Source organism: Delphinapterus leucas, chromosome 2 (assembly GCF_059928025.1).
Source record: "Delphinapterus leucas isolate spDelLeu-1000000601 "Yukka" chromosome 2, BTC_Dleu_Yukka2, whole genome shotgun sequence".
In the NCBI taxonomy this organism is placed as follows: domain Eukaryota; kingdom Metazoa; phylum Chordata; class Mammalia; order Artiodactyla; family Monodontidae; genus Delphinapterus; species Delphinapterus leucas.
The window spans coordinates 60,866,979-60,892,754 of NC_143130.1; the positions used below are offsets into that span (position 1 = coordinate 60,866,979).

Here is a 25,776-nt window from a genome sequence, read left to right on the forward strand (position 1 = left end):
TGAGCCCACCAGGCGCCTGATTCCCAGTGTCCCTCATCAGGGCGCCCCTGGGAGGAGCAGAGGGAGCTGGGCTCTTAGCCTTCCTTCCCAAGGCTGAAGCCCCAGCCCCTGGTTGCCCGCGACCTCAGCCTGGGCCTGGGTTCCCCCTCAATAGCCAGCATCAGCCAGGGACATGCCTGATCGCGCGTGCTTGGGTCCCTGGATGTGAACACGGGCCTTGAGTCTTGCCCAGGTCCCCCAGGGGTGAAGGTGGCAGGAGCAAAGGGGACTGTGCCCGGTCACTGGGCTTTGGGGGCCAGGGGGCCATCCCAGGCTTGGAGCTCTGGGAACTCGTCCCCTGGGCTTAGGCCCGACCCTCCCTGAACCCTGAGTGCCTGGGAGTCCAGGTGGCTGCACGCTGATGCTACCCCTGTGCCCCCCCACAGGTGGTGGGCAGGTGAGTGGCAGCTGTGCTCCAGCTCCTGCGGGCCTGGGGGGCTCTCCCGCCGGGCCGTGCTCTGCATCCACAGCGTGGGGCTGGATGAGCAGAGCGCCCTGGAGCCACCTGCCTGTGAACACCTGCCCCGGCCCCCTGCCGAAACCCCCTGCAACCGCGATGTGCCCTGTCCGGCCACCTGGGCTGTGGGGAACTGGTCTGAGGTGAGCAGCACGATGGGAGGGGGCCCGCCCCCAGCTCTGCCATCGGTCTTGGGCTACAGGGAGGCAGAGACAGCCTTTGGGGAGCCCTTACTGCCGGGCACCGTGGTGGGAGGGGCCTGGGGCATTCCAGGTCCGGCCCCATCCCCAAAGCCGCAGGGGCTGGGATGCCCTGGCCAGCCATGGCCACAAGTCATGGTCTCGAGCTGGTCAGGGCGAGAGAGGGCTGCCTGGGACCCTGTACACTGACACTGAGCAGTGAGCAGGGTACCTTGCCAGGCCCCAGCTTCCCCTGGCCCTGATCCCCTCACCCTGGCCTTCCCTTTAGTGCTCTGTGTCATGCGGCCCAGGCAGTCAGCACCGAAGAATCCTCTGCACCAATGACACTGGTGTCCCCTGCGCTGAGGACCAGCGGCCGGCAAGCGAGGCCACCTGCCTTCTGCCGCCCTGCCCGAGGGCCCTGGACGTGCTGGGCCCCGAAGGCTCAGGCAGCGGCTCCTCCAGCCGCGAGCTCTTCAATGAGGTCGACTTCATTCCTCACCGCCCAGCCCCACGCCCTCCGCCCCCCTCATCAGCCAAGCCGGCTGGCATGGGCAATGCCATCGGGGAGGAGGACCCTGAGCTGGGCCCGCCAGGGCCCGTGTTCGTTGACGACTTCTACTACGACTACAATTTCATTAACTTCCATGAGAACCTGTCCTACGGGCCCTCTGAGGAGCCTGACGCAGACCTGGCGGGCACAGGGGATTGGATGCCCCCACCCCTGAGCGGTGCTGCTGAGCCTCCGGTGGGCACCCCCATGCCTACCACAGAGCCTTCTGGGCCTGAGGATGAGGGGGCACTGGGAGATTGGTCCCCTGCTCCTTGGCCCAGCCAGGCTAGCCGTTCCCCACCCCCACCCTCGGAGCAGAGCCCTGGAAACTCCTTGGTCAATTTCTTATTTGAGGAAGATGCCCCCATGGGAGCCCCAGACCTTGGGCTCCCCAGCTTGCCTTGGCCCCCGACTTCAGTCAGCGTGGAGACGCCTGCCGCCCCTGGGAGCCAGAACAGGCTGCTGGGAGGGGGGGACAGCCACAGCCAGCCGCCGCCGCCTCCCTGGTGGGAGAGGACCAATGAGGTTTCCGAGGACAGCGAGGAATCCTTGGGCCGCAGAGCGCCCCAAAGACCCAGCCCCACGCTGCCCGCCTCGTCCCCCATCAGCACCTCCCACTCCTCTCCTAGTCCCGACACAGTAGAGCTGTGGACGAGTGGCACCTTGGCCTGGGAACCAGCGCTGGAGGGTGGCCCGGGGCCTGTGGACAGTGAGCTGTGGCCCACCGTTGGGGGCGCTCCTCCCACCGCCAGTCTGCCAGACACTCAGGGTACAGACAGTGCCCTGGAGCCCGGGACTCCCACCCTTCCCACCCCAGGCCTGGCTCTACAGGACCTGCAGACCCTGGCGATGCCAGGAACCTTCCTTCTGAAGGCTCCGACCGGCCTAGGGCACGTGCCTTGGGTGACTGCCCTGAGCCTGGGGCCCTTGGGCCAGCCTGAGTCCCCCAGCCCTGAGACGCCCCTAAGCCCTGTGCTGCTGTCCATACCAGCTCAGGACAGTCCGGCCAACGGCAGCCGAGCCCCTGGGCCTCTGGACCCCAGCCCAGCAGAGGAGGGGCCCCCCGTAGACCTGCTGCCCGTCAGGAATGCCAGCTGGCAAGTGGGGAACTGGAGTGAGGCAAGTGGTGCAGGGGTCGGGGTGGGCCGGAGGGTTAAGCAGGACCTCACTAACTTGGTCACTTCCTCTGAAAATGAGCAGAGCAGGATATAAGCCTTGTCTGTCCAGCCTCCTGGGTGGGTGGGGATTAGGGAACTGACAGCCCGTGGTGAGTGGAGGCTCTGTGAGGTGGGAGGAACTTTGCCCCAGCTCAGTCATACTGCCCTCCATGTGCCCCTGGGGCTGCTCTGCCCCATTGGGCCTCAGTTTCTCTTCTGAACAGTAGGGTGGGGCAAGGGGGCCTGTATCCCTAGGGTCCCCAGAGGCTCATTCCTGAGTAGCACAGGGGGCCGCTGGGAGGGCAGGGCAGGCACAAATGAGGGGCAGCCAGGGTGACCGGCCCTCTCATACTCTGGCTTGCATGCTTCCAGGGATAGGGAGCTCACCCCAGGCAGCTGTGTCAGTGGGAAAGCCTCCTCCCATGGTCCCCAGGCCCGGCGGGGCTCAGCCTGGGTCCTCCAGGTGCTGTGCAGTTCCTTGCCACCTGGTTCTCCCCTCAGGGCTCCACCTGCTTTGTCGGGCCTGTGAGGGTCTGAACTGCATGGCAAGAAGCTGTCCTGTGTCCCCTACCCCACCCCAACGTCCCCAGGTTGTTACCATAGGGGAAGTGAGCTGCTTCTGTTCAGATCCCTAGTTTTGGCGTGGGAGGGACAGGTTGAGGCCCAGTGAGGAACCCAGACTTCCTTCCCAAGTGATTCTGGGAAGCAGTGAGCCTTGTCAGCACAGCCGGGCCACCTCACACATGTCTCCTGTAGCAGGGACAGTTGGTTGCCAGGGGATTTGACTTTTCATCTTCATGGTCTCCTTGGGAGGTGGGTGGAGGAGCCCATTTTGCAGACGAGTTAACTGAGGCACTGGCGGGTCCCTCTCCCCTGGCTGGGGGGCTGGAGGGTGCAGGGATCTGCCCGGCCCTCATGGGCACTGCGTCCCTGCCCCCAGTGCTCTACCACCTGTGGTCTGGGTGCCGTCTGGAGGCCCGTGCGCTGCAGCTCCGGCCGAGAGGAGGACTGCACTCCCGCAGCCCGGCCCCAGCCCGCCCGCCGCTGCCACCTGCGGCCCTGCGCTGCCTGGCACGTGGGCAGCTGGAGTAAGGTGCGTGAGGGAGGAGGCGGGCAGCGTTGGGGCCCGGGGTGGAGCTCTGCGGCCCGTGGCCTGTGTTTGGGGTCAGCCATGGCCACCGGGGGCGGGGGTGCTCCGTGCTGCACATCTTTGTACTCTATTTCTAGCCTCTGGGATCATTCCATCTGTGTGTGGTTCAACCTGCCCCACTCCCCTTCTCTCACTGGTTGTATCCTTTTCTCTCCTTTCTGTCACCCTCGGGATTTCACTTTCTCCTTTGTTCCACTCTTTCTCCATCTGTCCCATTCCGGGGCAGCCCCTGGCCACGCCACCCGCCGCCCAAGGCTGGTCCGCCATGGCTTCTCCCTGGGGCCCTTAAGGGACTTGCCGCGGGTGGGGGTGAGAGTGCCCAACGCTCGCCCTGCCACAGCCCTCACCGCATCCTCGTGTGCGTGCACGTGGTGGTGGTGTATCCACACGCGGGACCCTCGGCCTCCAGTGCTCCCGCGGCTGTGGCGGGGGTTCCTCCGTGCGGGACGTGCAGTGTGTGGACACACGGGACCTCCAGCCGCTGCGGCCCTTCCACTGCCAGCCGGGGCCTGCCAAGCCGCCTGCCCGCCGGCCTTGCGGGGCCCAGCCCTGCCTCAGCTGGTACATCTCTTCCTGGAGGGAGGTGAGGCCTGGGGGTCTGGGATGGGAGCGGGGGTGTCCTCAGAGCCTAGCAGCGCCCAGACCCCTTCCCCGGCCCTCCTAGTGTTCCGAGGCCTGCGGCGGTGGTGAGCAGCAGCGTCTGGTGACGTGCCCGGAGCCGGGCCTCTGTGAGGAGGCGCTGAGACCCAACAGCACACGGCCTTGCAACACCCACCCCTGTACGCAGTGGGTGGTGGGGCCCTGGGGCCAGGTGAGCCAGCGCGGGGTTTCGTGCGGGGAGGACATGCAGAGGGGGGACTCGTGTCAGCAGGCATCCATCAGACCTTTGTTCACGCAGGGAGTTGTTGAGTGTGTCCTGTATGCCAGGCTCTCTGTGGTCCCTGCAGATACAGTGGTGGCCAGATGAGGTCCCCACCCTGCTGTAGCTTACAGCCCACCAGGGAGACAGACTTAAAAGAAAAAGGGATGTGCGCTGTGACGTCAGGGAAGGCCTTCTGGGGGGGGGGGGGGACTTCAGAGCGAGACTGGAGGGGTTTGTGATGTGAAGGAGAGGCATACGGGAGCAGCAAATGCAAAGTCCTGGGGCAGGAGTGACAGCCACAGGATGTTCAGGAGACTAAGCAAAGACCAGACTGGCGGAGGGGGTACGGGAGTGGCCAGTGAGGCCTCAGCTGGGCAGGACACTTCCCGCCAGGCCTGTTTGGGAATCTCAGTCCTTGTCCCACTGGCTGCTGAGGGACCCTGGGCAGGTTGCTTTACCTCGCCAGGCCTCTGTCTTCTCATCTGTAAAGTGGGGTTGTGAGCATTAGATGCTCCTCTCACACAGTGAGGCATTTAGCACAGGGCCTGGCACGATGTTGGCACAGATTAAATTTATTTTTACGGCTTTTTAAAAACATCAGACCCCAACTGATAAGAACAAAGCCTGACTTGGGATGGTGGGCCCTGTTTGAGAAATTTTCTCTCCCTTCCTTGCACTGCCCATGGGCTGCAGCAGGTCCTCCAGCCCCGGAGCCACTGCCCAGGCCTCTCAGGCACGTCCCATCCCGTGTGAGGGGCTGGCAGCTTTCCCCTGCGCTCTGCAGATGCAGTTCCTGCAAGCGAACACCTAGTGGCCTCTGGGGACAGGACCGACCCTCTGAGGAGGCTGGAGAGATGGGGCTGGGAACCATGAGCTAGGCTTCCTGGAGAAGGCAGCAGCTGCCCTGGGGACGCGCCTGGGATGCCCCCCTGCAGGGCTGGTAAGAGGATGCTCACCCCTCCCGCGCTCCCCACAGTGCTCAGCCCCCTGCGGTGGTGGCGTCCAGCGGCGCCTGGTCAAGTGCGTCAACACCCAGACTGGGCTGCCTGAGGAAGACAGCGACCAGTGTGGCCACGAGGCCTGGCCCGAGAGCTCGCGGCCGTGCGGCACCCAGGACTGTGAGCTCACTGAGCCTCCGCGTGAGTGCCCCACCCGGCTGTCTGCTGGGCGGGGGGTGGGCAGGGTGGACGGTGGGGAGATGGAGAGTCATGGAACCGTCCCCCTACAGCACTGGCTGACTGACAGGGAGCCACGCAGAGGCTGGGGCTGTGTTGGGGTCAGAGCCAAGGGGAGTCCAGCCCCGCAGGCAGCTTTCTTTAGCTCAGGGGTCTCAGTTACCCCCCGTTCCCAGAGCGAGGCCGGGGATGTTCCTGAAACTGTGTGGCGCTCAGGCCTGGGCGAGCCCCCATCCCCAGCTCTGGCCCGTCCATCTCCTGGCCGGGGGGGGGCTGCCCAGAGTGAGCAGCGTAACCGCAGGAAGGGGCCTCCCGCCTAGGGCCCTGCTAGCTCCCAGCAGCTGGTGGCTTCCCGGCCAGCTGGGTCCTAGAGGAAGAGCTTGTGGCAGAGGTGGCTCTGGACATAGATACACGCACACGCACACGCACACACGCACATGCACACACACGCTTCCTTCCTGCAGCCCAGCCACTTCCAGCCACCCCTAGCCACCCCCAGCTGTGCTGGAAAACAGGAAACTGGCCCTGGAGTCACACCTGGCCTCCCATCACCAGCTCTATGGTCTTGGGCTCCACTTCCCTGTCTTACGCATAAAGGGGCAGACAACCCCCATCCTCATAAATGAGGTCTTGGGGTGAAGAGCCCAGGAAGTGCTCAGGGAAGGTTGGCTTCTTCCTCTCCCTCGTGGACGCTATCATCCCTCATCATGAGGTCAGGAAGAATGCCTAGGGCTACCTTTGTCAGTCAAGAGAATCCAGCAGCTCCTATGCCTATCAGCTGTCTGACTCCTGCCCCTAGGCCAGAGCCACCCTAGGACAGAGTCCTTGGCCCTCAGCTGGCATCCAGGGCCTCCAGGCACCTGCCGCAGTCTGCATTCTGTACCAGTGACTGGCTCCTTGGTAGCCCTTGGGCAAGCCCGGACTAGCCACTGCCATCCCTTGCTGGCCACACCACTGGGAGGGACAGGCTTCCTGCCCCAAATCCCATTACCTCAAGGCCCAGCAGAAATTCCACCCACCCCAAGCGCCCAGCCCTCAGCATTCATCCAGCAAGCACCTCCGTGCCTCCTGCACACAGCCCCAAGGTAGCTGCTGGCACCCAAGCGAGTTTAAGGGTAGAGGCCAGCCAAGGAAGTGACTTGCATGCCGAGACCCTGGAGTCCCCAGGATGTTTTGATGATCTGTGGGGCTGTGTGGCAGGACGTTTGGAAAGCCTGGAAACTTGGTCATCACGGTGAGGCAGCTGACATTAGCACGGCCACATCCGTTTGCCTGTGGAGGTGGGGTTACTGGCAGCGGAGGGAACTGGGGCCCCTTGAGAAGATAAGTAACTTGCCTGAGGCCACACAGTGGGAACAGGACGCAGGTCTGCAGATACGTAGGTTAGAGCTGCTGCTGAAAGCCAGGGTGGAGGAGGCTGCCCGCTGCCTCATGCCTTCTGCCGGGCCCCAGGGATGTCCCAGGGACAGGGCTGCCAGTTGCCTTCCTGCTTCTCCTCCCCTGGGATGTCTGCTGAAGTGAGAGGGCCAGGCGGCAGCTGGGGGCTGTCACAGGCAGCGGGGAGCAAGGCCGGGCGGCTGGAAGCAAGCCACTTCCCAAAATAGCTCTGATAAGCACAGGGCAGGAGGGCCCGCCAGGCCTCAGCCCCGGGCAGGCAGCCTCTCTCTGGCCCTCCTCAAGAGGCCTGGGCTCTGCTGACGGGCTGATGGCCCAGGCCACACCTGCTCTGTCAGGGCCTCCGTGCCTGGCCCAGGTGATGGGACTGTTCTGGTGTGTGACCCGGAAGCTGAAGCTGAGCGCAGCCCATGGCTGCAGGGGGCAGGGAGGTCTGGCAGGACGGGTGCATTTGGGCAGGGGCCACTGTAGGCTGGCAGGAGGCACCTGGGACTTCCGTTGTGTGCCAGGTCTTGTCAGGTCTCGCAGGGTCAGGGACCGAGAGGGGTGGCAGGCTCTCTGGCTTCTCGTGAGCACCTGAGGCGGTCAGGACTGGGGTCTCGGGGCCTTTCCTCTGGAAACCTGAGCCCAGCAGGGCCAGTTCTCCAGTCCTGGAGGTGGGGGCCTAGGCCAAGGGCAGGTGGGGCAGGACAACAGCTGGAGATCTGTAACTCAGGCCTAGGGGAGCCCCTCCAGAAACAGGAGGCCGATGCTCTGGGGGTGGCTGCAGGTCTCCTTAAGGCTGTTGGGGGGCAGGGAGACGGCCCAGCTAAAATCTCAGGGAAGCCCCTCCACCCTGGGTGCAGGTGGGAGGAGGGGGGCGGTTCCGGTGCCCGCCTGCTGGTCCTGACCGCCCCCCCTCCAGCCCTAGGCTGTGAGCGCGATCGCCTGTCCTTCGGTTTCTGCGAGACGCTGCGCCTGCTGGGCCGCTGCCAGCTGCCCACCGTCCGCACCCAGTGCTGCCGCTCCTGTCCCCCACCTGGGCGTGGTGCCCCCTCCCGCGGCCGTCAGCGGGTTGCCCGCCGCTGACCCACACCCCGGCCCCCCGCGGCCAGGATGCACAGCCAGACCGATGCACGGACCTCAGCACCCAGCAGGACCTCAGTGCCCAGCACGGGCTGCGGTGGAGCCCCGCCCCTCGCGCCCTAATGGTGCTAACCCGGCCCCCCGACAGTGGCAGGCTGGGGACCCTTCCCCCTCAGAAAAGGTATTTTTTTATTCTAACAGTTTGCCTAACATTTATTATTATTATTGTTATTGTTATACATAAACAGGCATCTGCCGTTTCGAAGTACAGCTTGGCTTTCTCTTGGATTGGGGGAATTTCAAGTCAGAAACTACACCTCTGCTGCGGCCGACAGCATCTTTCCATCTGCTCCTCTGGGAGGCCCACAGGGGAGAAGGGAAAAGAGCCCATGTGGGCAGGAAGGCCTGAGGGAGCAGAGCGGAGGAGGGCTTCCTAGAGGCGGTGTGTGCAGGGCTTCAGACGGCCGGGTAACAGGCGGCAGGAGCGTTTTCTGGGCACCAGGCGCAGCCTGGCAGAGGCCCAGGGGTGCTGGTCCCTACTCACAATCCTTCCACACCTCCACTTCACCAGGCCCCCCCAGCCCTTTCCCCCATGTCCCCACTCTGTGGTCTTCACCAGAGACTTGGGTTTCACAGGGATCGAGCCACACGCCCTTAGAGGAGCGAGGCCCATCTGGTCACCAGCAGGGACTGCCCCCTGGAGTGAACCCCATGGACACATCCCCGGCCCCCTCTGCTTCATCTGTTAACTCTTAACTCTTTATCTGCACCAAAGGGGTGGAGGGAGGGGCAGTCTGGCCAGACACACCCTTCTCAGCCCCCACTTGTCCCTTTCTTTCATCTTCTCTGTACTCAGCGGTGGGGCTGGGCCGGTTGAGGCCAGGACGTATGGTGGCTTCTTCCTCACTGACAATCCCAGGCGCTGGGCTCTTGCTACGTTGACATGTGGTCCGGCTCCCCAGCACCTGCCACGCCAGCCCTTCCCTGCCTGCCACACTTAGTTCCATGGAGTCAGGCTGTGGTGAACACACCAGGGAGCAGATGCGCATGAGGTGCTTTGAAGGTGTCCCGGGCCCTGGTGAGGAGTGAGGAGGCCGGAGAAGGCTAGACACTGTCTCCAGGAAGTGACCTGTTGCAGGCACCAGCCCTTACCTCTCCTTATGAGCCTTGGACTGGACCGTTTTACAATCTGCTCACAAGTCCTACTCCTGGAAGGGGTTTATCCCTTTTCTCCAAATGGGGGACCACCACTCATTCTATTCTACAGTGTCTGCCGTTCACAGGCTGTGATGTGAATGGTGGTTCTGGAGCTCTGCGTGTGGTGGCTACTCACAGCTTGGGTGTGTGTGTTGGGGGCGGAGGGGGGATGAAAATCACTCCTCGGGGACTGAGACCAAGAAACGGTATCAGAGGCTGAAGCAGTCAGCAAGTGTCTGTCCCAGGGCTGGCCCCTCCAAGGGTCAGAAGGGTGCTGGAGTGCCCAGCTCTCCCATTTCCCATTCTCTGATCACACATCACACCCTATTTAATCATCAACACACTCCATGGAGCTGGAGTGAGCACCCCATTTTCAGATGAGAAGCCCAAGGCTCTGAGAGGGAGGTGACTGGCACAGGGCATATGCCCTGACTACACAGGCCTCAAGCTCCCATCGTCTCCTGCTCTGAGCTCTGGGCCACCTCTAGCAGCTGACCCCTCTGACCAGGTAGGAAGATGGCCCGAGCAGGCCCCACGGTAGCTTTGCACAGAGAGCAGTCTGGGGCTTGCGTGAGTTCAAGCGTCACCGCACTGTCTGAGAGTGGAGGGGTGTCAGGCTTGCTTCCTGTCTGTCTGCAGCAGCCCGGCTGGCCAGAGGAGGCCCTGGAGACCCATGGTGTGAGTAATGTCTTCCTAGGGATTTGCACTGTCACAAGAGCAACCCCTTACAAGGGACAGGGAGCAGGGCCTCTACTTGTGGGCCCCTGACCCACACACTGAACGGGGGCTAGCACTCAGGTCCCAGTCACAGCTGTGCCACTGCTGTGTGCTGTGACCTCAGGAACCCCCAGCCTCACTGAATCCGTGTCCCAGGAGGATAGAGACTCAGCAGCCGGCTCTGTCTGGGAATCCTCACTGGAGCTCCCCCCCTCTCCCCCGCCACCATCACACTGTAGAAAGACATTTGGTCTTAATCATTCTCGTGTTTTTCCGATGATGGGGGGTGCGGGGAGTGGTGTCCCAGGTGGCAGCTGGGACTGAGCTGTCAGCCTAGGCAGGAGGCAAACAACCCATGACTCAGGCAGGGCACGTCACAGCTGGTGGAAGGAGGGGTGCTTGCCACCCTGTGGCTGGGGGTTGCTCCGGACACAGGGAACTCCAGCTCTTGGCTCTCGGCCAAACCCAGTGCCTCCAGCCCTCACCTGCAGCTTGGCCGTGGCTTCAAGGGCCTCCCAGGCATTCTGTGCCACCTGCCCAGAGCAAACCAAAGACGGGGATGCAGAAACACCCAGCTGGAAGGTGAAGAGCCCCCCCCCCCGCGCCCCCCCCATAAGCCCTGAGGCACCTTCGAGCCCTTGGGGCTGAGTCCCATCACAAGTGACTGTAACTGCATTTCAAACCAGAAGGTTATACAAATTAGTTGTTTATTTTGCCTCTTAGTATGACAATTCCAAAATTTAACTTGAAGATAAGTACAGAAGCTGCTGTGACATAAAAGGAAAGAGTCACTTGGCAACGCCCCGAGTCCTCCACTGCTGGCATCCAGCCTCCTGCCTGCAAGGATGGCCCCAGGCATGCCCAGCTGCCCAGAACACAGGCAGAAAGGCAACACCGTGCAAAGTGAGGAGTAGGGATTTGTGCAGTAATACATTTAGTTTAAAAAAAAAAAAAAAAAGGACTGGCTATTTGCCTAGAGTACTTCCTATATCAATAGAATGTAGAAACCAGAATTGTTCCCAGCACTCAGCAGTCTTGGCTGCTGTCGGATAGCTGTCGGCATGACTGCAAGTAGCCCCGAGGCTACCTGGGGTAAGAAGTGGGCCCATGCATACATAAGGAGAAGTCAGTGATGGTCAAGGCTAGAGGCCAGAGATGGCACAGAGGTGCAGAGCGATTCCGGAGGCTCAGGTTTACATAAATACGCACAAAGGAGTCGTGCACGCAGAAGAACTTGTTATATAAAATAGATGTACATAATCTAGGAAACCTTGATAAAAATAGTCTACAAAAATATAAACTGTATTGAAAATATACAAAAGTATTAACAAATGTTCAACCCACACAAAACAGCTCACCAACGTGAAAGGTGGCAGTTCCCACCTGGTGTGATGAGCACGGCTCCCCTTGGCCATGGTGTGTGTGCCCGGGAAGCAGGCTGGAGGCCGCCCCACCCTAGGCTATCACCTGTCAGAAGGGCCCTCCCCATGGGACCAGCAGGGGAGGCACTGGAGGGTACAGAGCAGCTCTCTCCTCAACAGCACAAGGAGAGGGGAAGCGTTGGCTCAAAATAGTGGGACCAAACCCTACAGTTCTGGAGGAAGGAATCAGCTCCATCCCGTCCCCAGTCTGGAATCGGGCCAAGCATTCCCTCTCCCACCCTCTAGACACCTAGCGCTTTATTCCAGAGAGGAGAACCTCCTAGCAAGGGTTCCTGGTCCACTTCCCCCGCGATCTCTCTCTCTGCTCTCCCATGCCCACTGCCTGACCACTGATGCTGAGAGCCTGGAAATACTAACACGCCACCGCCGCTCAGGGCACGGCTGACACCGGCCACACACAGCTGGTCCCTGGGCCCAATTCAGGTGCTTTTAAGATGAGTCTTTTCAAGGCAGAACAGACAAAACAAGCATATTCCTAAAGGCAGCATTTTAGCCCACAGGACACAGCAGTTCCAGGGGGAAATCAGCTTGGAAACTGAAGTCTCAAGGAAGCTGGAGCTGACCTGTGGGGCCCCAACCCCATTCCTACTGCACCTCCTGGGCTGCTGGCCGCTGGGCTGACAGCAGGTGTGGGAGGTGGGGGCTGGGAGGCGGTCTCCAGCAGCCCCAGTGGTCCTGCGGGGGTCTGTGCAGAGTGGCGAGGCCGCAGCCCAACTCACAAGGCAACTTCCTGAAAACGGCAGGCCTCAAACAGCTGCTCCCAAAGACCAAAACGATGATAAAGTATGTTCTTGACACCCGAAAACAGACGAAGGCTTTTGGCAACATACAGAGGCCAGCTCCCTGTACACAGTGAGAAATCAAATTAACCAGCTTGACCAAAGAAAAGTTGAGCTTGGTCTAGTACGCTGAAACGCCATCCTAGCTGTGATACTGCTAGAAGGGTGACAGAAAAAAAAAAAAAAAAGCTTATGAAAAAAGTGCTGCTTCAAACTACACTGCTTCAATAGTCTGTGTTTTGTATCAACTAAGGATTATTTCCAATTTTTTCCAGGTAGTGTAAAAAAATCCGTGTAAAATTTTCTTTCCTATTTGAGTGATACTGTCCAGGAAACACTGTCTCATATCTACACGTCAGGGATGGTCCACAGAGTGATTAAGCAAAAATAACCTTCCTTGTGGCAAAGCCTCTTTCCAGGCCTTCAGAACGGTAGTGCTCTAAGTCCCAGAATTACCTAGGCAGCCTCACATACTGGGAGCAATGGTGACCCCACAGGGGAGGCCAGCTGCTGAGAACAAGGATGCCCCCGAGTGGCAGTGGGGAGGGGACGCGTCTGGGAGGGCTCGCCAAAGCTTTGACCTCAAGTGAAGGCTTCCCAGCCCAGGCCCTGGCAGCCGACCTCCTGCCGTCCCAGCCAGACACACTGGCTGTTCCCGAGGAAGCCACAGTTCCCAGCTGCCCAACAGCATTCACTCTGCAGCTGCACCGTTGCCCTGCAAAGCACCCCCGGAAAAGCTCCCTCCATCCCCCCAACCAAGGGTGGGCCTGCCGTGTAGGACGATGATCCACAGTTTCCTTGGAATCCCATCCACACGGGTAGAATGAACCAAGGGTCAACTCTCAGATGGAAAGAAGAGGTTTGCACAGAGCCTCGTGGAGCCATGCGGACAGTGAGCGTGTGGTGTCTGGAGAGCCAGGCCCTCCCCCAGCAGGTTGGGAGTTACTATTTGAAAGGCTGTGCGTGGAAGGGCAAAAGCTATCCCAGAAATGGGGCACGGCCAGCACCCTGAAGCCACCAGCAGAAGGTCTGTGGGCTTTCTATAGGCCGTTTCTGAAAAAGGGATGTGCTTCCTTTCCTAAGGAAGTCCCTTTATTCACACCAACCTTATGCCACCCAAAGCAGTCAGACTCTGACCCAGGAGTGTGTGAAGTGCAGTGGGCACCCTCCACAGCAACTGTTTAAAACATTGCCCACGACGTACAGGAGGTACCACGAGGGGAGATGGCCCACGTAAGGTTTTCTAAGCACAGAGTCACCAACAAAGCTGACAGATGCTGTAAATAGGCTCTTGAAAATTGCCAGCTATAAGCCTAGCGATGCACTGATCAGGCGGAAAGCATGACGGGATACGAGTAGCCACGTGCCATGGCATGAAGATGGCTGTAAACAGATTAGACCCCCACCCCGAGTGGAAATGAGAAAGTGCAGTGTGGCTTTGGACATCTGCCCAGCAGACTTCCAGAGACCACGGATGTTACATTCTGGCTTTGAAACGAGCAGAAACATCTCTGCAGTTCACCCTTTTGGCACACTTTGGTTGTGAAGGCAGGAAGAGCGGCGTCACGGGCTGGGAGTGGGTGGCACTCAGGAGTCCTCCTCCTCGTCGCTGACCAGCTCGCCCTTGTCAGGGCTGGTGTCCCGGTCACGCAGGAAGTCCTCCCGGATGGCCTCCAGCTCCGTCAGCTCCAGCCGGACCTTCTCCAAGTGGTAGGTGCGCCGGTTCCGGATCTGGCGCAGGGGGAATGGGTTCAGGTCCCCAAAGGAGATGCCGATCAGCTTCCTGGCAGGACACAGCACAGAGACAGAGCATCAGGGGGGCTCAGGCGAGAGCTCACACACAGCACTCATTTCAGCCCAGCCTGGAGGCCTGGGGGTGTGGGGAGGCGGACCCCGGACACCACGTTGAGGGCCTGATGTAGATATGTCACTCGGAGGCCAGCGCTCATGCAGAGGCTGCAGGGGCAGCCCCCGAACGCCGGCCTGGATCCAGACGCCAGCTCCACCACACGCTCCCCATGGGATGCAGAACAGGGAAAGTGAGCCCCCTTTCCAGCCCCCAATTCCTCATCTGTACATTCAGATAACAGCGGTGCTGCCTCCTGGGCATGGGGTTACTCAAGTTGCCGCCCGTGAGCACAAGGACGGGGTCTGGCACTTGCTCAGCGATGGTGGGGGCCACGTGCCTCTGAGTCCTCGGAACCAGCATGAGGCCTGGCGCAGGGTGCGCTCAGAAAGGCTCTGTCACTGGACGGACTGACGCGGCGTGAATGGATGCACGGATGCCCGAGCAAACCTGGGGATAACTGTCAGACTCAGTGGTGTGACAGGTGTCAAGACGCAGTCTACGGAGAGACGTGCAGTTTGTGGGTTTCGTACTATCCCCAGGTCAAGGCACCCATCTACAGTAAATACTTTAAAATCACGGTACCTTGCCCCTAACCACTGGCCAGCGGTTTAATAAAAACAGGACCAGCAGGTGCCCAAGGCCTGGCTAAGGGCTTCCAGCACTAATCACGGCAGCCACAGCCATCTGGTGTTGTCACAGAAGCCGGTTCCTCGCACACTAAGCCCCCGCCTCCCTTCTGCCGGCCCCAGCAGCAAGGATCTAAGGCCTGGTGCTCTTGCAGACCCGGGAGAGGCTGTGATGAAACAGCAGCGTCACAGGACTTCCTCCCCGCCTGTCAGAAAACAAACCGTTCGCTCCTTTCCGCTGCCCCATCACGTGGGGTGCTTTACTGTGACGTGTACATGCCCTTAGCATCCCTCCCTCTTACATACATTTTCAAATTTTATTTATTTATTTTGTTTATTTGGCTGCACCGGGTCTTAGCCGTGGCATGCGGGATCTAGTTCCCTGACCGGGGATCGAACCCGGGCCCCCTGCACTGGGAACACGGAGTCTTAGCCACTGGACCACCAGGGAAGTCCCTCCCTCTTATATTTTTAAACACTCACACCTTAGACATGCTTCACTCCAAGCCAGAGGATGCTCCTGCAAGGAGGTAAAGGGTCAGAAAGGCTGGCTTTAAGAGCCGAGCTCCCCAGAGCATGTTCTAGAACTCGTGAGCAGGAAAGGCCTACTCAGTGTGGGTCTCTGTGAAACAAAATGCTGGCTGGGGACTGGGAACCAGGCCTGCGTGACCAGCCCCTTTTCTCCAACAGCTATTAGTCACAGGCTCCATACACCTGAAATCCAAGTGTCCAGGCCCTTCCTTGCTACAGAAAGCACTGCATTGGATTGATACTGTCCGCTGCCTCCGTCAGGCAGCCACCATCAGCGCAGGCTGGGGCAGCACGGGGGACCGCACACCGCTCTGCCTCGGGCCTGGCAGGTGCGGTCGAGAGATGAGAAAGTGCCCCGTGTCAGCTACGTTCAGAAGACAACGCCTGGCGCGTGCGAGGCCCCGGAAGGTCCTGATTCAGAGACGGGTCTAATCTTGTTGCACCGCACCCCTGACCACATCTCACTCAGTCGCCTGCCTCCTCCTCGCAGAACCAATCAGGGCGCTGCAGGTCGACGCTCCTTGGAACCGCTAGTCTGGGGAGCTTATTAAAATACTGGGGCCCCAGTCCAGAGGTGGGGCCAGGGCATCTGCAGTCCTAACAACACCCACAGGTGATCCCGCCGCACAGGGAACTCTGGGTCCAGTGGACGCAGACTTCCTGCGGCAAACTGACAGGAAACTGCACGAAAGCCACTCACCAGGTGGCGCTGCAGGAGTGCGCAGGACGGACCGTATCCCAGCCAGGCCCACCACCCCTTGCGTCTCTGCCACCCGGCAGCACTGACAACCCACACAAAACTGTTAGGGGCTGAGCAGGATGCCCTCCACACGCATTAGCTGTTGGAGTGAAGTTCACTGAACGCCACTCTTGTCATCTTGACCCGATGTGAGATTAACAAACGCTCTCAAGGTTCACCCAGGGACTCTGCATCTATCTTTCACAGGCAAACATTATTCTTGGATATCCTATTATTGTTAATATAGCAATAAGCTTGAAAACATCTTAAAAATCTACTTCCCAAGTAAAAGATCCTAACGGTAGTGGTGATATCCAAGGAAGCCAGGTGTGGCCTCAGCCAGCACCTTCTCCCAGCGTCCACCTCCCTGGTCCCTTGGCCTCACTCAAGAGAACCACAGGGGAATGGTCCTCCTTGCCCCCTCTCCGGCCGCACATGCTCTCCTGCCACAAGACTCCGGCAGCCCCGGAGCCCTCAGCCCCTCCTGGCTGACCAGAGGCCTGGATGCTGCCCAACCACCTCTCCCTACCTCAGCCAAGGAGAGAAGCCCTCCCTCCCCGTCAGGTGAGCATATCATGGCGGGGGGTGGGGGGCGGGGAACTGGTGTTTGTCAAGTAGGTTGTCACCCATCAGTGGATCAAGGAATCGACTGAGTGAGTCATGACGAGCATTTTAAATATGCAATAAACAGTGTATTTAGAAAATATATCAGAGGGTACAGCACAGGTCTTTGGCCAGCGCTGGAAATATTTCAACAAATTCTTTTGTTTCAGTTACATACACTCCAGTACGTGTGTCCTAGGTTGTGAGATAAAATGTTCTTATTATGGGTGGCAGTCAACAGAGTTTGAAAAACATTAATAAGCTCCAAATGTTTCTCAGTCAAAGGACTCCTGTGGTTTTCAAGAGGCCACAAGTCTGCTGCAGGGATCCATTCCCGCGCAGTACGGGCAGCTCCCAGCACCTCGGCACAGCGAACGTTAGCGCTGCCTCCGTGGTTCGCAGGGACGTGCGCCCTCACTTGCCCAATCAGCAGCAGGTCCACAGAACTCCCCTGGAGAACCCAGCCTTGGTCATCGGGGCCAGAGCAGCTGCCAACTGTAGTTCAGGGGACAACGAGGGTGGCTCAGAACAGGCAAAAAGTGTGTGGCTGGGGAGCGAGGGGGTGAAGAGATTCCTGAACGTTCAGCTTCCCAGGCCAGAAAGCCAGGGGACTTGGAAGTTCAAATTCCTTCTCCACCCCCTTCAATCTGCCCCCTCTTTTCTGTCTCTGGGGGCACCTCGCTGCAGGCTACCACCTCTCTCGCCGGGACCCCCTGGGCTCCTGCTGTCAGTCCTGCTCCAACCTGACGTGCCCTTTTGGTGTCTAACCCTGCAGGGACTTCCCAACACTCAGGGCGAAGCACAAGGTCCTGGGCAGAGTCTACAAGGGCCTTAACAGCCCAGCTCTGCTCCCGCCCGGCCTCGATCCCTGCCGCGCCAGCCCCACCCTGGCCGAGCCACTGCGGCAGTTCCCCCAAACACGCCGCGCGCCCGCAGCCCTGCGAGCACACGGCTCCTGAGTCCCTCTGCCCGGGCTGCCCACTCCCCACCACCCCTGCCTGGCCCAGGTCACCCGGCCTTCCTCTGGCACTTGCCCCATCCCCGGGCTTCCTCCACCACAGCTCTGAGCAAACCAGGCCGTAACACTTCCCCACAAGTTCTTCAAGGACAGGGCCTGTTCCTCATCTACCATCCTCAATGCCTGGCAGAGGGCTTGCCGTGTGGTTGATACTCAGCAGGTGCTCACTAGACAAATAGTGTGCTTTGGCTGCGGGGATTCATGTTTGTTGAATAAAGGATAAAAGCATCTTTCATCTTAGTTCCTCCCTAGTCTCTGGAGGCCGCTCCTTTCCCCCTTTTCCCTGGGAGGAAGCGCCCTCTCTCACCACTGCACACCTGGGAAGGCTCTGGGTTTGAGACGGCCAGGACAGTCCGTTCTCAAGGAAGCAGAGGTCAGGATCCCTGCCCTCCTGGACGTCTGGGGATTCCCCCAAGGACTCACCTAGCGTCAAGGATAGTGCGAGTGAAGTAACGGAGATACTTGAATATGGACATTGAATCTTGCAATTTCAGGATCTCCTCTTCCTTGTATTTAAAAAGTGCCAGGGCAAAGCGGAAGATAACCTGTGGAAAGGACAGGGAAATCTATGAGTAGAGAAGCACCGTGGCTCCAGGTACCGGCTCCAGGGATGGAAGGCCTCCCTGGGCCCTGGGAGCAGCCTGCACGGCCTGCCCTGGGGCAGACACTTGACCTGAGGTGCAATTTCCACCAGTGCCTTTCTTAATAGCAAAAAGGTTTCAACTCTTTGGTGGTTTTCAGGAACACTTCAGCCCAAACCAAAAATTTCCTTAAGGAGTAGAATCTTTGTGGAATCCTTCCACATTTAGCTCACATTTCTAGTCAATAGGCTATATAGAACTAGAAATAATTTTTAAATTAAATCAAAACCAGGGTCCTCTGATTCTGAAACTCTTAGAAAGCTCCACCTCCAGAGGCAGTTTTTATCTCACCTACTGAAACTAGGGTCTGAATTTCTGACTTCTGAATATGGTGAAAGAAAATAAATTTTTCTTTTTTTTTTTTTTTCTACTGATTTGTTTCTGGGTCACTGTGTTGACACCAGAGGGAATGGACTCCTGGTGGTCCTGCAAGTTCAAGCAGCTTTGGAACAAATTGCTTCGCCCACACGTAAGGGCACGGGCTGGCTTGCACCAACCTGAACTTTTTCTTATTTAGAAAACAATATTTACAGAGATTAAATAGATTATCTTTCTCTTAACATCCCTACCTGTGGCCCAATAGGGAACACTGTTTAAGCCCTGGTTGAGAATTCTTTTCAATAATGACAGACTAGATTAAAAAGTTGATAATGTACTGTACTGGACAGAGTGTGAGGTAATATACACACTCAAACTTTGCCGGTGGGAGTAGAAATTGGTAAGGCCCTTCCGCAGGGCAGTTTGGCATTCTTGATGAGAACTACAGGGTCCTTTGGTTCTGGATTTACCCTGGACCTAGCCCTTCCACTTCTGGGACTAAACCTAAGGATGCACTTGCACCTACAGAAAGACAATTTTAAAGAGTCACGGCTGCAGAGTTTGATGTGGCAAAAGACTGCAAACAGCGTAAGTGTCCATCATCAGGGGACTGTTATGTAAATTTCTGGTTCCTCTGTACAAGGAGATACTAGGCAGAGTTTTAAAAAAAAAAAAAAAGAGCCAGATCTATATGCCCTGATATGAAGCTATCGCCAATAAATAATAAATTAAAAAAACATATTTTAGATATACATAAAATACCTTGAAAAAAAGATACAGTACATTGAGAAGAACGGCTAGGAGACTGGGGATCTCTTTTCTACTGCACGCCCTTAGTTATATGATGTGAGTTTATCATGTGTTACTCACGAACTGATTTTTTTAAAACATAAAACAGATTGGGTGGGAGGCTTGTGGGCAGTAGGGCTCTGAAGTTGGCCCCCCGAGTCTGCCCCTGATCCTCTGTTTGCTCTGGGCCTCTACGTCCTCATCCATACAGTGGGGATAATACCGCCATCTGTTTGACAGAAGTTGAGACTCAGACTGCAAACCATCAAAGCCCCCATGCCTGGCACAGGGTTTGGCAGAGACTCAATGTTTCTGATAAACGAGCAAATGACTGCAGTTTCCTGCGACCCCAGACCAACCTCCAGCAGCACCTGGTGCTGGGATCACTCTGCCCCTCGGCACCCTTCATGCGTCCCAGCTAAGCCGGCCACTCTGCTGCCACTGCCACTGCCCATGGAGTCATGCAGCAAGCAGACCCACCTTTGGTCCCTCGTAAAGGAAAGAGTCCCATATTTTAAAGAGGATGTCACTAACGACGCTATCCACAAACACCACCAGAAACCAGTTGAACGTGATGAGGGTGTAGTCCACTTTGTACTGTTCAAAGTGGGCATGCAGTCGAGGCAGCTTCTCACTCATGAGGTCTCTGAACACCCGCTGGTCCACCTGGAGAGGGAGCAAAGGGGAGAAGCGTCTGGGGGCTGCCACTGCACTGAGCAGGCCACCCGGGGCCCCGGAGGGGCTGCAGGCCCATCGCCACACACAGCAGCGCAGCTGTTCCAAGTGCGTGGCGGGCTCACCCCAGAGCGGACTGCTCCGCACCCACGCTGGGGTGAGCCCGAGAAGCAGCTGGCCTTGCACACTGCAGGTGCTCGCCAAGTGCCCCCTGGCTGTCATCCTTTCCACAGGGTATGGGGGTGGGTTCTGTGGCCTGAAAGCCACTCCTGTACTCAAAATGCCCCATGAAAATGGGCTGCTGCAGAGCCGGTGGCGTAGTCGGTCTTGCTAATCCACGTGGAAATACAGGGGGTGCTGCTGCAAAGGGCCATATACCCGAGTCCCGGGCCAAAGAGGAAGTGTGATATCACCACATCCATTCAGCAAATATTTACTGGGCTGCGTGGGGCAGTGAGGGAGCAAGGACTCCAGAGTCAGCTGGACCTGAGTTTGGTTCTCAGCTCTACCACTTTCTAGCTGGGTGGCCTTGGGCAGATTATGTTCTAGACAGCTCTGTGCCTCATCTGGAAAACAGTTAATGATCTCTCTCTCCCAGGGCTACTGTGAAGATTACATGAGACTTAGGTAAACACATATCAAAATAGGTGGCTGTTACCCCTCCATGCTCTGTGTCAAGCAGGGGCCAGTGCCGGGCAGAGAGTTGAATCAGGTTCAGCCCTGACCTCTAGGAGCTAAAAGACGAGTGGGGAAGCCAGGTGTATGGACTGTTACGATAGCTGTGGCCACCAGGGCTTGGTAAAGATGTGTTTACAGAGCATTACAGAGCCCCGGACGGGTCCCAGCCAAGCCTGGAGGAGAACAGCCCTGCGGTGGGAGCACAGGATTCTGGGCAGAAGGGGTGAGAAGGACGCAGCTCAGCCTGGCAGAAGCACCAGGTCCCTGAGGGGCAGACCTCACCTACAGGCCAGGGGCTTTTCCAGCCTTTGTCTGTGACCCACAAGAAAATATACATCAGCCATCACCTAGTCTGTGTGCACAGAAGAGAAACAAACTCACAAACAATACTTAACCTCACAAAGTAGGACAGTTCTACTCTATTCAACTTAATTTGATGAAAAAAACAAAAAAAGCTAGTGCCAATCCCGATTACTCATGTTTGAAAAACGCAGCAGGCAATGAAGGAGGAGCGTCTCTTAAAGCCTCTTAGCTTTAAGCAGGAGAGTGATGTGGTTGGATTTGTACTTTAGATCCATCTCTCCACCTGAAACAGGGGGCCAAGCTGAAGGGGAAGCAAGGCCCCATGGAGACCCCACCACACCCGGGGCAGAGGTGATGAAAATCTGAACCAAGGAAAGGTGGTGGGAGGAGAGGGGCGCCTGGATCAGAACTGTGTAGACGTAAAGTCTGTATGAACCTACGGACCCCTCTGCTGTCAGAGGTCAGGAAGAGGGGTGCTCAGAATACACAGGCTTCCCACAGGGGCATGGAGAGGGCAGAGTGTGGTTCCCTGAGGCCGGATCATAGGAATGAGGGCTGGGCTGGGGGAGACTGGGACATGCTGGTGCCCGAGGGGCATCTGCAGCAGGATAACTGCAGCCCACCAGAGACCCGAGGCTGAGGCTCCAGGGCCTGGGTGGAGTGAGGTCACCTTAGGTGAGTGGTGAAACCGTGAGAAAGAAAGAGACCAGCAGAGGAAAGCAAGCCACAGATGCACAATGGGCCAAAGCCAGGCCGTCCAGGAACGAGAGCGCAGTGAGGAAGAGCCAGCTGCACGGGAAGTGTATCACCTCCTTAGCGTTCCCCGAATGGTACACTGTGAGGGGAGTGTGAACCGGTACAACCATTTAGGAGAGCAATCCGGCAACACCCAGGAAACAGGAAGCCTCACCCTACAGCAAGCCTACTCCTAGGAATGGATCCCAGAAAAACCTGCCAAACTTTCACCTGCATATCAGTCAAGATAAGATAGAAGATGTGATAATTCTTGGGATTACTGGGATACTAAAATAACTAAAAACAATCTAGATAAATGTTAAAATGACATTTTAAAATGTCCTTTTTTTAGGACAATCCAAAACTTTGAAAATATCAATTGTTTATCCTTTTGGGAAGGTTTGCTTTTCAAAAAAAATATAGAAGGCATTATAGTCAAAAATTTTTTTAAAAAAAAGAATGTTACATAGGTTCAAGTAGGTATCATTGGTTGAAATTTAAAATTTTAAAAGGCAAAGTAACTTAAAAAACTAAAAAACATTATTTTTTACAGAAATGATTCCAAAGCATTGTAAAGTCACCCTAGGGTGCACAGAGGATAAAATACAGGAATCATGGTTGGAAACATACATTTTTGTCCAGTTTGCTTTCTGGCTAGAAGAGACAAAATTTTGAAGATCTAAATTTGCTGAAATGAAATATAATTAAGTTTTCTTGGAAGACTTAAAAAACAAAAGTATATAAGAAGTTATAGGACTTCCCTGGTGGCGCAGTGATTAAGAATCCACCTGCCAATGCAGGGGACACGGGTTCGATCCTTGGTCCAGGAAGATCCCACATGCCGCGGAGCAACTAAGCCTGTGCACCACAACTACTGAGCCTGCGCTCTAGAGCCCGTGAGCCACAACTACTGAGCCCGTGTGCCTAGAGCCTGTGCTCTGCAACAAGAGAAGCCACCACAGTGAGAAGCCCGCGCACTGCAACGAAGAGAAGCCCCCACTCGCCGAAACTAGAGAAAGCCCGCGTGCAGCAACGAAGACCCAGTGCAGCCAAAAATAATAAATTTATTTTTTTTAAAGTTATAAAACCATCCCATAGTGTGCAAAAAGTATCAGTCTCTCACCTTCTCACCCACGTCCACTTCCCACCTCTGTAAAATTCTGATAGGTGGACCAACAGCTGAAAGGCAAGTTGTAAAAGCAATCCCACGCATGCATGTGCGGTAGCCACTCTGACAGGCCACTCCTGGACGTCTTCTTCGGTCAGCTTCCCTGGAGGCCCAGCTCCTCCCACTGGGCAGGGTCAGCATCACTCACTAGAGATGGGTCTTCTTTTCTGCTGGTGCTATTCCATCCCTCAACATTTAAACAACGACTACATATTTGCACACACTTCATGCTTAGCACTGGCCAGGGCTGGGGACAAGAGACAACAGGACAAGGTGCTACTTTTAAGGGGTTATAAACGGGCAAGGGACACAGACAGCTGACCATTGGACCAAGAGATGGCGATGTGATGCACTCTGCCCAGAGGGACTGGGCTGAAAGCGCCTGAGAGGAAGGGACCAGTCAGCTGGCCTTGAAATGGGAGAAGAACGAGGCACACACCTCTCCTCCCAGGTAGGTGGCAGATGGTGTCTTGTTCTCGAGGCTGCCGGGTGCTTGGCAGATGGCTGGCGTGGGGCAGGCTGCCAGGGACACTTGCTCGGGCCTCTGTTCAGCCCCTCTCAGCTCAAGAGGACGTGGAATGACTGTATTCATCTCTGTGTCCTCAGCGCCTAGCGAGGTCCTGGCGCACAATGTGCACTGAACTGACGGAGAAGCTGCTGAGCGTCTGGACTGCAGCGCAGCGTTAAGGGGCTCAGGCACTGGGCTCTGGCAGGAGGCAGCCGACAGCGATTCGCAAAGTACAGCGCTGGGGGCTGACTGCACACACAAAGCCATCCGCATTTTACGAGTGGCCTTATGCAACGTCCATCATAGGAGAATGGTTAAATACCTCAAGTCCATTCACCCAATGGAATATTACAGCCACCAAATATGATGGTTAAAAACTATATAACTGTATGAGAAAATGCTCATGCTGTCATGTGAACCAACCAGGATAATCAGTCTCTCAATTTGGATACCTAAACGTATTGGGAAAAAGTAAAAAGTAAATATATCAAAATGCTAACTGTGATTCTCAAGCTGGTAGGATAACAGGTGATTTTTCATTTTCTTAATATATATTTCTGTATTGCCTAACTTCTGACAGCATCTATTACTTTTAAAGTCAGGGGGAGGGACTTCCCTGGTGGCGCAGTGGTTGAGAGTCTGCCTGCCGATGCAGGGGACACGGGTTCGTGCCCCGGTCTGGGAAGATCCCACATGCCGCGGAGCAGCTAGGTCCGTGAGCCAGGGCCGCTGAGCCTGCGCGTCCGGAGCCTGTGCTCCGCAACGGGAGAGGCCACAACAGTGAGAGGCCTGCGTACCGCAAAAAAAAAAGAATCCACCTGCCAATGCAGGGGACACGGGGTCGATCCCTGGTCTGGGAAGACCCCACATGCCACGGAGCAACGAAGCCTGTGCGCCACAACTACTGAGCCTGCGCTGTACAGCCCGCAAGCCACAACTACTGAAGCCCACATGCCACAACTACTGAAGCCCGTGCACCTAGAGCCTGTGCTCCACAACAAGAGAAGCCACCGCAACACGAAGCCCTCGCACCACCACCAAGAGTAGCCCCCGCTCGTCACAAGTAGAGAAAGCCCACACACAGCAACGAAGACCCAATGCAACCAAAAATTTTTTTAAAAACCCTTAAAGTCGGGGAAAATGTCTCTTTAGAGTTTACATTTATGTTGATGTGACAATGTGAGGCAAATTTTATCTTAAGTTCACATACTTAAAATAGGTCTTCCCCTTCTGCCTGTAATAACACTATTAATAATAATTTTATTGAGTTTTTACAGTGTTCCAATCATATTGAACTCTTTTAATGCGTCATCTGAATTCAACCTCAGACACTCTATAAGAGGAGAATATGACACTCATCTTACAGACAGGGAAACCGAGGCACAGAGATGTTAAGTGATGTGGCCAAGCTCCACAGCTCCAGGACAGGGCCTGTCTTCCAACCCGGCCATGTAACCCCGAGCCAAGCACACTGAGCACACCGAGCACTGATGTGCTCAACCACACACCTCAGTGGGACTAAGAAAGATCAGTGCTTCATTCTTCTCATTCAGAAACACTGAGTCATCTGAAATTTTTTTTTTTTGCGGTACACGGGCCTCTCACTGTTGTGGCCTCTCCCGTTGCGGAGCACAGGCTCCGGACGCGCAGCCTCAGTGGCCGTGGCTCGTGGGCCCAGCTGCTCCGCGGCACGTGGGATCCTCCCGGACCGGGGCACGAACCCGTGTCCCCTGCATCGGCAGGTGGACTCTCAACCACTGTGCCACCAGGGAAGCCCCCATTTGAAATTTTGAAGCTACTAGCTTCCAGGTGTCCATGAACATATAAAACTTTCTTTACTGACCTCTTTATTCGCACCTGACTGTGCCAGCTGCCTCTTCCCGCTGCTGTTCATTTCCTACTACTTTACCCACTACCTTAACAAAAACGAATCTCTAGTTTAATTAGCAAAGTGAAGCGATCACAGGGAGACCAGATGGGCTTCTCCAGGTGACATCCATGTAGCTGGGACAGGAACCCAAAGGAAAGCCCGCTCTGTAGGAAGGGCAAAGCTCACCCTCCTGCCGTCCTCCCACAGCACTCCAAGAGGCAGTGGCAGGGCAGGGGGAGAGCTTGGGCCCAGAGCCACAGATGTCTGAGGCCAAACCCCAGCTTGGGCTCTCTGTGGTGGCACCTCAGGCAAGATGCTTAGTGGATTTGATCCTCAGTTTTCTCCCAAGTAAAATGGGGATAACCATACCTCCACTCACATGGCTTTGTGCAGCTGTGTGGCTGCTAGCAACGGGCTGGGGCTCCCTTTCCCTGGGCAAAGAGCTCACGTGAATTCAGACACTCACTTCTGGGTGCGAGAGACACTAAAATGAAAGACAGGGCTGCAGCCCTTAAGCTGGAAGACAAGCAAGCACGCAGGACGACCCAGGATGATAAC

General features: G+C 56.8%; 2 protein-coding genes across 5 annotated transcripts in view; one reads left to right on the plus strand and one right to left on the minus strand.

Moving 5' to 3' along the window:
• The window catches only part of ADAMTS7 (ADAM metallopeptidase with thrombospondin type 1 motif 7), a 57,336-nt gene extending 49,102 nt beyond the window's left edge, over positions 1-8,234 (plus strand). Inside the window, exons 18-24 of the mRNA XM_089906930.1 lie at positions 426-639; positions 965-2,347; positions 3,326-3,478; positions 3,945-4,118; positions 4,200-4,346; positions 5,374-5,536; positions 7,878-8,234. Of these exons, the coding sequence (XP_089763056.1) occupies positions 426-639; positions 965-2,347; positions 3,326-3,478; positions 3,945-4,118; positions 4,200-4,346; positions 5,374-5,536; positions 7,878-8,035 (2,392 nt within the window). The 3' untranslated portion in view covers positions 8,036-8,234. The remainder of the gene's footprint in view (positions 1-425; positions 640-964; positions 2,348-3,325; positions 3,479-3,944; positions 4,119-4,199; positions 4,347-5,373; positions 5,537-7,877) is intronic.
• Positions 8,235-10,770: 2,536 nt separating this feature from the next.
• TBC1D2B (TBC1 domain family member 2B) overlaps positions 10,771-25,776 on the minus strand; it is an 87,613-nt gene continuing 72,607 nt past the window's right edge. For 2 of the 4 annotated variants that reach the window (XM_022580168.3, XM_022580170.2), the window contains exons 11-13: positions 19,762-19,947; positions 17,957-18,078; positions 10,771-13,950 (exon numbers count right to left, since the gene is read on the minus strand). In XM_022580168.3, coding sequence (XP_022435876.1) covers positions 13,755-13,950; positions 17,957-18,078; positions 19,762-19,947 — 504 coding nt within the window. In that variant the 3' untranslated portion in view covers positions 10,771-13,754. Of the gene's footprint in view, positions 13,951-17,956; positions 18,079-19,761; positions 19,948-20,173; positions 23,088-23,620; positions 23,801-25,776 lie in introns of those variants that run through there. The other 2 variants (XM_022580169.3, XM_022580171.3) reach the window with 2 other exon arrangements.